This window comes from Drosophila arizonae, chromosome 5, assembly GCF_054131065.1.
Source record: "Drosophila arizonae isolate 15081-1271.41 chromosome 5, UAZ_ARI_1.0, whole genome shotgun sequence".
Taxonomy (NCBI): domain Eukaryota; kingdom Metazoa; phylum Arthropoda; class Insecta; order Diptera; family Drosophilidae; genus Drosophila; species Drosophila arizonae.
Window position 1 is genome coordinate 13,167,607 of NC_142925.1, and position 15,724 is coordinate 13,183,330.

At 37.5% G+C, this 15,724-nt stretch overlaps 1 protein-coding gene across 3 annotated transcripts; it reads right to left on the bottom strand.

Moving 5' to 3' along the window:
• Nucleotides 1-4,588: 4,588 nt before the first annotated feature.
• Nucleotides 4,589-15,176, bottom strand: LOC108616805 (uncharacterized). 3 transcript variants are annotated; one of them, XM_089469757.1, is made up of 8 exons: nucleotides 14,846-15,176; nucleotides 8,677-9,070; nucleotides 8,392-8,552; nucleotides 8,042-8,243; nucleotides 7,062-7,313; nucleotides 6,063-6,994; nucleotides 5,801-5,998; nucleotides 4,589-5,281 (listed from the first exon to the last, which is right to left on the bottom strand). In XM_089469757.1, exons 2-8 carry the CDS (start codon nucleotides 9,024-9,026, stop codon nucleotides 5,169-5,171), a joined length of 2,208 nt encoding a protein of 735 aa, XP_089325883.1. In that variant the 5' UTR covers nucleotides 9,027-9,070; nucleotides 14,846-15,176; the 3' UTR covers nucleotides 4,589-5,168. The 3 variants fall into 3 exon arrangements, with proteins under 3 accessions (XP_089325883.1, XP_017867727.1, XP_089325884.1); XM_018012238.2 differs by having other exon boundaries at nucleotides 8,677-9,047; nucleotides 14,846-15,175; XM_089469758.1 differs by lacking the exon at nucleotides 14,846-15,176 and adding an exon at nucleotides 13,795-13,921 and having other exon boundaries at nucleotides 8,677-9,047.
• Between the last annotated feature and the right edge of the window lie 548 nt (nucleotides 15,177-15,724).

Sequence of the window (15,724 nt, forward strand, 5' to 3'; positions counted from 1 at the left end):
GCTATAGCAATATATTTGCAATAATATATCCATAGTCAAGCTACTATATAATATATTCAGTTACTATACTCAAGTTTCCATTTCACACTCTTCAATCTTCACTAAATTCAGTTCCGGAATAACTTCTTTAATATATTCTTAAGAATACAAGAATTATCTATACGTCTGTCTATTTTCTTTTATATATAGATATATTCGCAAGGGTATTCCTTATTCCACACTCACACTTTCCTATAAAGAGTTCATAATTTATTATGCATGTCACCTCATTTAATGGCTTTGTCACATTTACTACAAAGCCTGTTAATTATTGAGAGTTTATATTTGAGGATTATTCAGATGAGGTGTAAGTAATTGAACTACTTGTGTTTTGCGATGTCATTCAACTGTTGAGTGGATGGAAATGCAGAGTCAATGCTCTCGCCGCCTCAGTCTCTAGCTCAGACTCTATCTCCGTCCCTGGTGACATTGAAGGGCCAAGTAACTATGCTGAGATTAACTACGAGAGGCGAACATGTTTTAAGCAGTTTATAGTGCAAACATTAGGCATTAAATGGAAGCAGCCACTGAGTCAGTTTATGGGCAGCAGCGCTCGGTATCGTATGTAACTAGTTGCCCAAGATCGTTTACCTTGGTACACTTGGAAAAGTAATTTTTTAATGGCACGAATGCTTTTCGTGTGGATAATGAGGTGCAGAAATCTAATTGCTTTGTTGGTACAGCCAGTCGAGAGACGAGAGTAGTCGCGAGCCGAGAGCCAAGAGTCGGCAGTCGGGAGTCGGGAGTCGGGAGGGACACATTCGTGCAGCCCTTTTATTGAAAAATGTGTTCAGCTTGGCACGACAGTTGTGGCCACATTGCGCTCCAATCTCATGAGATCATTTCGAGCAGCCCACCATGGACTATATCAAACACTCGTTCATCAATGCCTTCTTCCTCGTCTGGCACTGGGCAAATGCTAACCAGTGCATGCTCTTGCATACGCTAAATGCTGTCAGTTTCGCTCAGTGTAATGATGTCTTTGTTGTGGCTGTAGTAAAAGATTTAAATGCCATCTAAAAGAGCAAACAGCTACCTGTTGAAACTATTTTAATTGTTTGCTGCAATAAAACCAAGAAATCATTACACTCAGAGAAATTCTTTCACAAAAAGTATACACTGTGACATACTCTAGAATCTAGCAATATTATAAATGATCTTCAGGCAGGTAAGCTATAAATTTTACTTTATTTTTGATATATTTATTGTATAATTAAAAATAGTTTTAGATATTATATTTCTTGATTTACATATATTATTAATTCTATCATTTTATTTTTATTTCAATAATTTTTAGTAACTTTTTGAAATTTAATCTATATACTTGTCTAATATTTTTATATTCATTCAAAATTATTAAATATTATATTTTTAAATAATATTATTATTAATCCAAATTTTACAATTCTCTTTATATTACTTGAAATTATATTAATGTTAATAGCTTTAATTATTTTTTACAATATACAATACTTTAATATTATTAAAAATTAAATTTCCTGAATAAATAATCAAATAGCATACTATTAATTAATTAATTTGTAAAGATTAATATTTGACTTTTTTTTATTATTTAAATTTATATTAATTAGTTCCTTTTTATAATACTTTAACATTATTAAAAATTAAATTTCCTGAATAAATAATATAATAATATACTACTAATTAATTAACTTGCAATAGATTAATATCATTAAGTTTTATATTTCTATGATTGTTTAATTTTTTTATTTTTATTTATTTAATTTCTAATTATTTTGTATACAAAGTTTTTCTACAATTTAAAATTAATTTAGAATATGTAATTCAAACGTTCCGTAGAAATTCAGGAGAGTCAGCTTTCAGAGCCTTTTCCTTGAGCTGCCACAAAAGGCAAAGCTATAGAAAGTTCGAAATGTGATTCTTATATAGCCATCCCTGCTACGTACGTAGCGCATGCGCAATTAGGAACTATTTACTTTTCTAAAATAACGAAGCACGCAGCAGCAGCCGCAGCAGCCGCAGCAGCAACAACTGTAAATGAAAATTGAAGAGGTTCTTGGAACGCGAACGCCCACTTGAATTTAGCCAAAATAATGTGCACTCTGTGGCAACATTATCATTATTGGCGACACCATGTGGCAAGGCGAGGTAAGGTTGCAGCAAGGCAGTTGCTGCTGCAGCCGCGATTCACTTTAAGATGTGGGTTGGACGTTCCACTCATTGCCATGGCGATGCTGTTAGCCATTATCCAGCGGCCAGCATTCAGATGCGCACCTGCTTCAAGCACGATATATATACATATATATATATATAGTATATATATATATATTTATAGTTTGTGTGTGTATACAAGTGGAGCTGCAGCCGATGGTGTGCATCATGCAAATTAATGCACCCTCGGAGCCAACAGGAAACAGGCTTCGTGCAGATTTGTATCTTTATCTGCTGGTGGAGCAACCAGCACACATTCAAGCAGGTAACTGCTGTCTGGCTCTGTGTCCTCGCTCCCTCGCACACAGTTAGGTGCATTCATCTCAATTAATTCACTTACACAGCAAAAACAACGCCAGCAACAACAACTTATTCTATATAGCTATATAGTTGAGGCCTCTCAAGAATTCCGCAGCGACCAAGCACTCGGCTTGAAAGGTCGTCATCGTCTTCATTGTCGTCGTCGTCGTCGTCGTCGTCGTTCAGCGTCTTTCAAATTAGAAAATTAGGAAAGTTTTTAATTAGGCCCAACATGCAAGCACCATTGCAAAAGAATGTACTTCAGATGGGCTCTTCAGATTTGGGCGTTCTCTCTCTTTCCAACTAACTCCCTTTTGCTCTTTCTCTTCCTCTTCCTCTCCCTCTTTGACAAACAATGCAGATTGACACGCATCATTATGAAAATATCGAGAGATAAAATGCCAAACAAGCTAACGAACTTAATAGGTGACAATTTAGCAGTCATTACAGTAGTCTCTCCACTCTGTTCCCAGCATTATGGTGCATCCGAAACAGCTGGGAAACACGCTTTTACCTCAGCCTCTTCTTGTTCTTTCTCTGTTTAACTGTAAGTCTCACTCAGGGCAATTACTTTAAAGTTGTCTTTGAATATTTACGCAGATTTCACTCGAAGATCATCCGTAATTTGGCTTTGCTAAGAAATCTTTATCTAGCAGTGAAATACGGAAAAACTAGCTGATCTTAGCTCCGAAAGTGAGCGTTTTCTTTCCATTCAGGTAGGTTTAACCAAACTATTGATATGCTGAATCAGTTGTAAATGGGATTTTAGTTTATTATGGTGCTATGAAAATATATTTGTAAGCAAAAGAAGGTGCGACAAATGCCATAAAATATATATGAGAGAATAATATAATGTTAATAGTACATAAAAAATAATATTTGTGTGTTAATACCGTCTGTCCATATATACGTCTTTCATCCAGTCGACTATCCATGTGTCTATCTGTCCAGCTTTCCATCTGTCCACCTTTCCCTCTGTCCACCTCTTCATCTTTCCGTTTATAATCTATAATTTGATGTAGTCTTTTAAACTCAACTAGAATACCACAAAAGCTGAGCTGCCTTAGGGTATCTCCTAGTCGAGCTTTTCCAGCGAGAACACTTGCTTTCTCTTGGCCATGGTCAGTATCAATATGTATAATCCGAATTATAATTCTCTATGTTGTGAAACTCATAATAATTCCCTGTTTGCCAAGCCCCCAGTGGGCGTGGCCAAGAAATCTTTAAGAGCAGCTGTCACGCGAGCTTGTAAATAAAATTTCATTAGCTTGATTAACGACGAAATAATTTGCATATGGACAGCTTGATATGCGGAAGTGATAAAATGCTTCAAGAAAGGGAAGAGTTGATCATCTTATTTCAATTATTCCAAATTTGGTATTCTAAAATATTGAGCTAACTATTTTTGATTAGCTAGTAAATAACTGAACTGATCTAATGATTTTTTGCCTTCCTATTTGTATATATATATTATTTCTATTAGCTACAATTTCATATATTAAAATTTTCTATGCACCACTTAACTTGATCTTTATTATCTATAGAATTGTTAATTCATTTCGCTTTTAAGCATTCGTAAGTAAGTTCCCAAGGTTAGGCTTAATGACCTCAGTTAATCGTCTTCCAAAATATTTGCAATTTTTTAACTTGTCTAGCCAATCGCTCCATATCATCTTTTAGATCTCAAGGCAGTCTTCATATTGTTTTCTGTTTTGATTTAGTTAAGGTCCATTATTCATTCATTCAGTCTGGCTGCTCAAATTTGCTTTGTCATCAGTGTAGGTCACGAAATCAAGAACAAGTCGTAAGTCGGTTGTTGATTCTGATCGAAAGTCTGGGCATCATAATGGGATTTTATGCTGGCAGCATTAGAAAGCTTCAATTAGCGCAGGTGTCTCTAAAAAGAGCCATACAAATATTACCTTGTTACAATCGAAACTGTGCAAAATTCGATTCTTTCACACGTCTTTTGTCGCTCGTCATTCCAATTAAATCAAGAAATCGTTTCTATTATTTGCAGTATAAATAATCCGATGACAAATAGAATTCATTAAAAAGTTTTTACTTTTATTGATTTTTAAGGCAGTTTTTATTTAAATTAAATTAAATGCATATATCGGCAATAATACATGTTCTATATGTTAAGTATATTATATATCAGAAAATAAAAATAAATATATTATGTATATATAAATAAATAATATGTGTTCTGTTAAAAAAGTTCTGCATTTGCCTAAGTTAGTAAATAAATTAAATAAAGTTAGTTTAAATTTGTGTATGATTTTTTCTTCTTTTCCAAAGTCACGAGGGTAGTTCAGTGGAGTTCTTGAACTGCCTTCACAAGTCTGGAAAACATGCATAGAGTACATAGTACGTAAAGTGGGCTCAAAATATATAAATAGTAGAACTGAAATACATAAGTATCCATTAACCAACAAACAATCCGCGACATTTCTATTTATATTCTACACCCAAATCGAGCAATGACTAGACAAGACCAATTTCCAAGGCTGCCAAGTATCAAATATATATATAGAGAGAGATTTATATATGTATGTGTGACCCGCTCTCGTCGTGCGCACCTGCTGAAATTAACTTGTTCGATCTGAGTTCGAAGCTTAGAGAAAAGATTTAATCTAATACGAGTGCTGGTAGGCCTGAAGCTTCTGCCGGCGCTGATAGCAGAAGGTCCAAATGCCAATTATAGCCAATTGGGTGAGCAGGAAGAATGTGGCAGCTGTGATGAGTCCTGAAGAGGAAGAAGAAAGAAATTATTAATAATTTAAACAAAATATAAAATAATTAACGTATTTATATATTAGTTTTATAAATTCCCATTAATAAAAGTTTTCCTACATACAAATATACATATAGATCTTTCAGTTTTTATAGCAAGTGAGTTAGAGAATCATATTAGGCTTTCATTTTGACTTTTGCTCCAAAGAAAAAAAATATATATTTTTCTATTGCTATTTCTTTCGTAAAGAATATGAATGGTATATGATATATGATATATGATATATGATATATGATATATATTACTAAGAAGTCTTAAACTACTAAAAGAGGTGGAGTAAATCAGAATCGACTTTTGCTCTACCAACCGACCCCCTAAAAATTTGATATCAAATGTAAAACTTTCTATTACTTTTGTCATAGATCAAATATACAACTAATATGAAACTAAATTCCTTATAAATATCAAAAATTATATCAACTCCATTTTATTTGCTACAAGACTCAATTTATTCTGTGAAAATCAACTTACCAAAGGCATTGACACAGAAGCCGCGTCCCGGATTTGTAGTTGTGAATTCCGTTTCATTGTTCTCCGAATATCCGCCAATGTTCGACTTACGGCTCTGTTGCTCCTCGAAGCCGAACTTATCAGTGATTTGAATGGACTGAACCAGTAGCATATCTGAGGGTGTCTTAACCTCGCGTTTCTGACGCAGCTCGAAAGTGGCTGGAATTATAAAAGCAAATCTCAGCAAACTTCTCTTTCATATCAAATAGTCTGATAGACTCACCTGTTTCATTGAGCGAACGACGCTTGCGACCATAGGAGAGCAGAGATCTGTACTCGCCGCTGGTGTCCTCCTGATCGCACTGGACCGGCTCACAGCTGGGCATGCAGGGCGTGACCAGGGCGCGGAATTGGACAACCTCGCTGGATGGGAACTTGAAGGCGTCGAAGTTGGATAACAAGATCTTGGTGGAGCCGGGACTCTTGTATATGGGGCCCATGATGAAGTGATCGGTGGGGCAGCCATTCGAGTCGATCAGCGTGATCTCCGAGTTGTCAACGCCATCCAAGGCGACCAGTTCGCGCACGAAGATCTCATAGGGACTCTGCTCGTCCATGATTTGGAATTTGAGTGCCAGCGGATCACCCACCTCGGCGGAGCGCATCATATCGGAGCCGTCGCGCGAGGTAATGCGCATGATCACGTTGGGCGAGTCGACAATCACCTCCTCCGAGAGAGCGGGCGTCAGGTCGCCGCGCACATCCAGATTGACTCCGTTGGTCACCGACTTGTTGGTCAGATCGTATTGGCAGGCCAAGGCCAGACCCAGATCGGAGGATGTGACGATCATGTCATGATGCTGGATGATAATGTCGTTGACATAGCGCCCACTCTGGCTCTGGCGCACATTGCACTCCAGATCATGATAGTTCATGCGCAGCTCAAAGTCCAGGGCGCTCCTCACATCCACGGCGCACGATCTGGGCGAGCCCTTGGCGTAGACCTTGCCGCTGAACAGCTTCGAGGTGCGTATCCTGGCCAGCATATCGCCTCCTCCGCACTCGATCGTCACATTGTAGCAGGAGGCGAGCTCATAGGTCGCCGCCTCAGGCACCTCTAGGTAGGGATCTTGCACGTCCGTCAGCGTGGCGCGGCTGTGGTGTGAGAGGCGACAGACCATGTCGCCCGTGTCATTGTAGTCGTACGAGTGGCATCTGCAAAGATGAGTAGAAATAATTGAATATATATATATATATCATACCATATGATATGTGTGCTTACCTGTATGGCGAATTGAGACACAGCTCACGGCACTCGTCCACGCTGCTCACCTCCTGGTAGACCGAGTCCACCGTCTTCAGAATGCGTCCGGGCAGTCGCTTGAACTCGCACAGCTTATTCGGCTCCTCGATGCAATGGTTTTCCAGATAGTCAGTGCCGTCCATGACCTGGAAGGCATTCGAGCCAGCCAATGTCGAACGATCCATTTCGCTCAGCTCGCAGACGCCAGTGGCTCTCTTGAAGTTTGCTGATCTGTAGAGAGTTGCAGAATGAGAGAATATTCATATTCATAGTATTCAGATTTTCATAGTCATATTTAGATTTATTTGTATTTTAATCTATATAAATATATTCATACTTTAGCTCACATTTATGTAGATAAATATGACAATGATTAAAAAAATAAATATTAATGCATATATCCATATTCACATTCATATTTATATTCATATATATATTTCTCTTGATATTCGCATTGACATTCGCATATATGTATATTCATATTATATTCATATTTAGTTTTATATATTTATTTAAATTTGTATATTTAGTTTTATTCATTTTTATATATGAATATCAATTTGCATGCATATTTACATGCATATGAATATTCATACTATATTCATGATTATTTTTATATTTAAATGCAAATATATGTGAATTCCGTTTCATTATTATCTGAATATCCGCCAGTATTCGAGTACTCGTATTTATATTCATTTTCATTCAGTTGCATATTCATACTAATATTCACATTCACATTCATTTTAATATATAGATTCATATTTAGATACCAATATTTATTCATTCACATACACATATGGATTCATATACATATTAATATTCATAGTCCTATTCACATTCATAATTAATGTAATAATAATGTAATAATAATTACGACTCATTAAGCGCACCTTGCGGCCGGCCAGGTGAACCGAATCAGCGAGAAGTCAATTCTATTAGCTTTAAAGTGTTATTACCTGCATGTAAATTCCGTTTCGCTCAGGCAGAGCTCGGAGCACTCCCGCCGCGATCCCACCGCGAGGCTGCGCTTAACTTCCGACTTCAGTTTGTAGTTTTGAACGCGGTCCACGAACCAGGCCCGAGAGCAGTGCTTCGCGGAGAGGCAAGACTTCTGTGCATAGATTGTGAAAACCGGAAACTGCGATTTGGTTAAGGCGCCTGCAGCGAACGAAGAAGAAGAAGAAGAAGAGGAGGGAAGCAAATTTAATAAGCCAATTTTTATGTTTCTTTTGCTGTCCTATCTAAATCCACAAATACTTAGCGAATTAGGATTTAAAATGTTTGTTTATTTTTTTTTCTCTCCTACCTGGCAACTGATCAGCGTGTGCTGAAAATAGCACGCAGAGGCCCGTCTCGTAGTTAACGGACTGACAGGTGGCATTCTTCAGGCAGGTGGCCAGACAGTCCGTCAGCATTAGAGTGCCGGGCAGCGAGTCCAAGAGCCGGCCAGGTGCTGAAAATACATAGCTAAAGGAGGAGAAGAGAGAAAAAGATTACACAGTTATAAATAGTAAATCGTCGACTTATGACAGCGCTTAATTAAAATATCAAATATAATCACAGGTGTTAGCTTTCCTCCTCTTGAACCTACCCGGTGACAATTTCAAAGCCAACTGCATCCGATTCGCAGCTCACATTATCCAAATAGATCTCGTTCGAGTCCTTCGTGTCCAAATCGGCCGCAGCTGAGAGATCAAATTGAGCATTACGATTCTCCGTCTCGATGGCCGGCACCACATCGACTGTGGCTGGAATCTCTGTGGTTGTCTCGCCCAGCGACGGATCTGTAGCCAGCAAAGTCGTCTGCTCGCTGAGATCGCTTAGCTGATCAGAGCTGTCTGTGGTCGCCGTCTCCTGCGTCTGGGCTTGAGTCATGCACAGCATTAAGACGCCCAGCGCAACGAATTGCAAAATACTGTGGCTAAATACTCCATAAGCCATTATGACTATTCAAATGGAGGGCTGAAAGCATAAATAAATAAAACCTGAATGTCAGTCAATGAATAAAGAGAAAAAGAAAATAAATGAATATATATATCAATATATATAGAGAAAAAATAAACGAGTATTGTAAGAGCCATGAACTTAGAGAGTGTTCGACTAGCAAATACCGCGCAAAAAAAGCTCGAATTGAGTTTTCGATTTGGTTTAATGAACCAGTGAGTTTTAATCAGTGAATAATAAATAAGATATAAGAAATATACTAATGTATTAAGCGAGTGCTCGACTAACAAATACCGCGCACCGAAGTCAAACTTGAAGTTAGAGTAATGTATATTGACCTTTTCAATTTTGGTTAAATTGGTGAATGTCAAGCAATGAAAAAAAATAATAATAATAAATAGAGACTGCTCGACTAGCAAATACTGCGCAAAGAAATCTCATATATGGTTAGACTAATGAATGTTCAATTCTTCAATTTGGATACAATTAGTGAATGCCAGTTATGCATAATGGCCTTGATTGAGTAACTTCAGCACTTGGGAAAATTCTCTCATGAGAACTGCATTTGGAAAGTCGATTTTCTGAATAAATGATCTATTCAGCCGTTAATTACCTTCTGCCCACTGAATGACAGCTAAAAATGCTAAATATGATTATCAATCATTGTCTATGGCTTTGTATACATGTTAAGTGCCACGCCCACTACTTTTAAGGGTTCACAGCAAAACTAGAGCAAAAGCTGACCTCCATTAGCGAACGCCCGCTCCAGCTGCTTCAGAATTCTATCCAAAATAAAGTTCGCTTGAAAGTTTTTCAAATTACTTTCTATAGAGAGTGTGTTTCGTTTGTTGCGCCTCACTCCAGAGCAGAGTTTTCATCACTTAACGATCTCCTAACAAGTCAGAACAATGCTTTCAGTTAAATTGGCTTCGCCCATAATTGAAAGATTATAAGCACTTGCAATCGTTTCTGATACACATCAATTTATTTGCGAACGCGCAGCGAGCCCATATAATTAATATGAGATGCCCACTCTAGAGTGGACCCTAGTCCAGCCTATGGCGTCTGGCTGGAAGTATTTCATAACAATGGCGCACGTAGTGACCCCATGGACCATTGAGTACGAGGAAAGTCAATTACCTCTTTGGGGAGTGAGTGACCTTTTATGCCAGTTCTGGTTCGCTAACTCAAGCTGACTTTAAGCCGGCTGGGCTCGCTAGCTGGCTTCACAGTTGCCGACTTAATGGCCAACAACAATAACATTTATGCTTTCATAGTTGCGAACACGAGACGCCAGATAATAAAAAGGTTGTGAACTCTACAAAGTTACCAAGAGATCGGAGATCTACTGGAAAGGGTATGTTAATATACAAATCATATATATATAGGAAAGGGCTTAGGCTGATGCTGACATTTTCGAAATCGATCTGTGTAACGTTATCTCACATTTCTGGGCCAACCTCGCTCGGCTCGACGTGCGTTGGGTTTGTATTAGAGCGCATTTAGTTAAGAGCATGACAATAGACAGCAGCAAGTCCAAGACGAAGTCCAAGTTGAAGTCGAAGACGTAGTCTGGCGGCGTCGGCTTTTCGCCCAATTTCACTTTCCCGAAAGTCGCCCCAAGGCATAACAAATTTGAAAGACGCTTTGATTTTCGATAATGCTGCATACCAGACCACAAATGAGATCTCGTGAAACGCGACTGCGTGCCGGGAATAATCGCATAAAGAAATAAGCCACCAAACAAACATATAGAGATGTGTGTGTGTGTGTGTGTGTATGTGTGTGTGTGTGTGTGTGTGTGTGTGTGTGTGTGTGTGTGTGTGTGTAGGCCAACTCATGAACATACATATGCATTAGGTGAGTTTTCCTTTTGGCTGCTCTTAGGCGTCTCATTTCCAATTAGCAGAGTTTTCCAAGCGCAACGACTGGCCAGCGTCTAGTTAGCAACGGCTATGGCTATGGCTATAGCTATGGCTATGGCTATGGCTATGGCAATGTTCTTCATCTCGCATACGATTCACCACTAAAAATTGAACTTGCGGGTCGAAAAACTTGTTATTCTAACAGTGAATTTTACTGGGTTGATCATGTGTGTGCGTACACACACACACACAGGCATACACACAGACATGCTTGGCGTGCTTGTTGCAAAGCCAAACATGAAAATTGCATGCTGCTGCGTCTGTTGTTGCTGCAACAAAAGCTCCATCAGCCCCATGGCCAGAAAGCCGTGCACCCTAATCTTCATTGGCAACAATGTCGACGCAACTGGAAGCAACGGTATTTGATATACACCGACACACTCACACGCACACACACCTACATACCTACCTGGCTGACTGGCTAGCTACCTGCCTACACCAATAACAATTTTCACCAAAAAATCTAAACCGGCTTTCTTCTTTAAAATCCCATTTCCTCTGCAGTTAAATTTAATTCAATGCGTTTGCTTAGTTAGTTTATTTTTTTTTTATTATTTTTTTTCTCCTCCATTCTTTCTTTTTCTATTTGGATCTCCAAAGTCCCACTTTTGATATCCAAACATTATAATTGGGAACAATAAAAACAAACCATATAAACTGAACTGTATCGCCGAGCGAAGTCTGAATAGATATGCAAATAGCCTTTTATTGCACACATTAAACTTTACTCGAGCAGCGAGAGAGCGAGAGAGTGGAAGAGTGGGAGAAAGAGAGACAGATACGAATTGGTATGCTGAGATTCACTTGTTCAATTTCACCAACACTCAAATACGTGGTCATCTGTCTCTGGCGTTGCTTCTTCTTCATTTCGAATGCTTAGAAAACCCACACAGTAATGAGGTCAATTTGTATACCCTATGGACAGTCGTGATGTGTGGAAGAAGGGGTATATATTCGATTATGTATGGAGTCTCTATAGACTCTATGCTAAGCTCATATTTTATTATTATCATTATTATCGTTATTGTTACAGATTTGATTACTATCCCACACTATTTCTTTTCTATTACTACTTCCTGTCTATAATCCATTTTACTGTTAACCCCGTATTCATACACAATCTTTTTCTGCTTTCCCAAATTTCCCACATTAAATTTTTACTAATTAGAAGTTATTAAATTTCCAAACATTAAGTTTCGCACACGTTTCTTATGACACATCTCATAATATTACTGCGAGAAATCTAATTAGAGAATGCTAAGCTAATTGGATGTATGTAACATACTTAACGGTAATATGCCCTTCGGGTTTCCTAAGGTATTTAATAATATATTATCAGAAGTTTTCTTTTGAAGTCGAGCGAAAATTATATTTAATGAGTACAGGGTATTGTTGTCATTAGTAATAGATTCTGACTGAGAGATACCATCGAAAGGGCTATAAAAAAAAAGTCATGCGAATGTTTTATTATATTCTTAAGTAGAATACAGAAAATTGCAATATGAATATGAAAATCTTGAATCGATTAGCCTATATATCTAGATATACCTAATAATAATCAACTGTGAAAGCACCCCGAGCTAAATTCCCCAACTAACCAAAACTAACTAAATATTTGCACAACTTTATAATTTAGCCTATTTACCCACTTCAATGCGCTAACAAATAGACTTTACGGAATGTTTAGTAAGGTGCGTGATGTCATTTAACAGTTCAAGCCACAATCCAAAATCAATATAGCCAAAAGAAGAAAAAACAAGAAAAGAAATGAAAAAGAAAAAAAAAAACCCCGTTGAAAGAACTTTCTCTCTATTCTGCATGCTGCGAGGTCGGCCAATTTCATTGATTCAACGAGCGGCGAGCGACTCGGCCTGGCCCGACTCGATTATTTGTGTCATGCAGTAGTCGAAATTTTCAATAGGCGTTTATCACAGCGAATCTTGGATTCGTAACGGTGCATACGCTTTGTATACACATGGAAATACATGTAAGGCATTTGAGTCTATCTGCCGATTTGATAATCTAAAGCTTCTTAACAACATCTAACTGGATGTTGGCTGCATGCGTGAGTGTATATGTGTGTGAGTGACTGTGTGCGTGTGTGTGTGCGTTTGTCATAGGTGTATTTGACACACTTATTAGCTGGTCTGTTTCCCTAGGTGTTAGCAGTCAATTATATAGCTAATTTATGATCGAATTGTGTGCCAAGAAATTGGCCAGCCTAAAACTCCGTTAAGTTTACCTAGATTTGTTTACCTTCTAACGAAATTTCAAATTATGCATATAGAATGATTATGTCAATAGAAAGAAGCCAAAGAAATTATAATTCTGAGCAGATGACTCAAGATGCATAAATATGAATAGTTAGTTTAGCTTTCTGGGGCAGAGATTACAGAGAATGATGACATAAAGAGGCTATATATATACTAAATGTTTCCATAAATATATACAGTTGCGTTCATTAGAATAGTATTGTTGCATTTCGCAAATTTATATCCAATGAAACGGTATTTTGTTTTTGTTTAGTTACGAATGCAAAAAGAGAATTACGAAATACCGTTAATATAGATTGGAATTAATTTGTTTTTTCGGGCTTTTAGCGAAATGCATTGAAAAAATAAAATAAAAATATGTAACAGTAAATTTAGTTAATTTTCTCATATTTTACTACCTCCTCATATATTGACGTCTTCATCTAGCATAAATGAATAAATGTCTTAAATCTGAGTGCCATCCAGTCAACTCTTTACCCAATTATAGTTGCAGTATTTATACCTAATATACATCAAAATTAAAGCATAGAAAGCATCTGCTTTATTTGAATCGCAAATTTCGTATACCTTTCATCATCAATATTTAATGAACTGAAATTAACACTCAAATGACATCTGAGATACAAATTTTTTCCACTAAAACTTTCTATAATAATTGCTGACAATAAATTTACAAATTTCTAAACAAAATCTGAGAAAACTGTCAAAAATAATAAAAATCGTTTTCTTACAACTTCTCGCACTACGAAAATAATCGTTAGCAATAAATTACAAATTTCTAAAATGAATTTTTAAATTAAAGAAAACTGTCAATAAAATAAATGAATTTCTAATAGAAATGATTTTCCAACAACTTCTCGCATTATCCATAAATATCTAAAGATTTTTAATTGACAAACAGAATTATAGATTATAGATTCTTTTTCTCACATTGCTGGGTAGAGCTAATTGCTGGTTATCTAACTAGCTGTTCATCTGAGTCAGCGAGGGCCCAAGCAACTGTTACAAAATCGAATCGTCTGCTATAACTGGATAGCGCTACCGTTCATTATGTTTTTGACGGATGTTGGATGTTGTTTGAAAATCGCATTGCTGCAATGTGTTTTATGTGGTGCTTTTTAGCTGCGATCTCAGGCGCGCAGCTCGAAGTGCCGCTTTTTTTCCCATTGCAGTCTTACAGAATCTTTCTTTGCACACTGGTCTGGTCCGTCTCCTCCTATGAGGTACGACGATCGACGCCCTCCTCCGTTTGTCGCGGCTGTTCGAATAAACCGGTTAACATGTTTTTTGTGATTTTTCTTAGTCATTCCTCAGTAAAGTGTAATGGTTTTTTTTTTGTTCTTCTTATTCTTAAGCTGGGCCAGTAAGGGTAATGGTTTTTGTGTTTTTTTTTTTTTCTGTTTTCATGTTTTATGTTTTGTGGAAGCTCTTAATTTACATAGAAATATGAATGTATACACGCATGTCTTATGGGCCGACAAAAGGTGTATTAAAGATTTTATTGTTTTACGTTGATATGAAATAAAAGTCATTAAGTTAATTATTAACTATATTAATGATCGTTTCCTTGAGAGATATGCTTCAACTATTATCATTAATTAAACATTGCACCACTTACCTTACGTATTAAAATTGTTTTCTATTTTCTGTTTCCTTTTCAGTTATTTTTATTTTATTATATCATAGATCTCATAATCCTCTTATTGCAACTTGATGAACTTTGCAAAACTTTTACAACCGGGATCACAACTAATTTTTTCAACACTTCTTCAACTCGGTTGAAAGCCGACCTTATCCACTCGATGGCTAACGCAGAACTAAAGATTTTCCTGCCCTCGACTCGCTTGTTATAAAAGTTAGATAAAAAACCAAAAAGAAAAAAATTCTGCAGACGCAACCTGAGCCGAGCTGCTGCTGCTGCTACTGGTGCTCCCCAAGAGAGCTGTGGGAGCTGGGCCCACAACATCTGCAATCGCGGAGCACCTGAATATAAGAGAATTTTCTGAGAGAGCACCTAAGAGCACTTCTTGGTGCAGAAAGTGTGTGATCTCGATGGCCGAAGAAATTGTTTACCAACCCGAACCCTCCACGACTCGTGTCTGGTTCGAACGAAATCTCTCCACAGTGCAACTCAAACGTGTTTGGGTTCTACCTGACCAACCAGCAAGGCTTAAGAAAGAGAGAGAGAGAGAGAGTGCGCACGACTTTTCGGAAGCGGTCAATGTACGATGTTGAATGTACACCTGTTTGATGTTCGCTCTCCCCCCTCACTTTCTCACTCCTGTCCCATCTTTCACTCTCTTTCTCCTCAGTCGGCGTGTTTAGTAATTTATATCACCACCTTCCTGGACTAACACATATTTTTAGGTGTCTCTTTACAGTCAACGGTAATGCGTGATCAATGTGCATCTGTGTGTGTGTACATTGTAATGTAACTCAATTACCGTTGTATAATTTATAACAATAATGTTAACAGTAATTTTGCGTAGAGATGAGC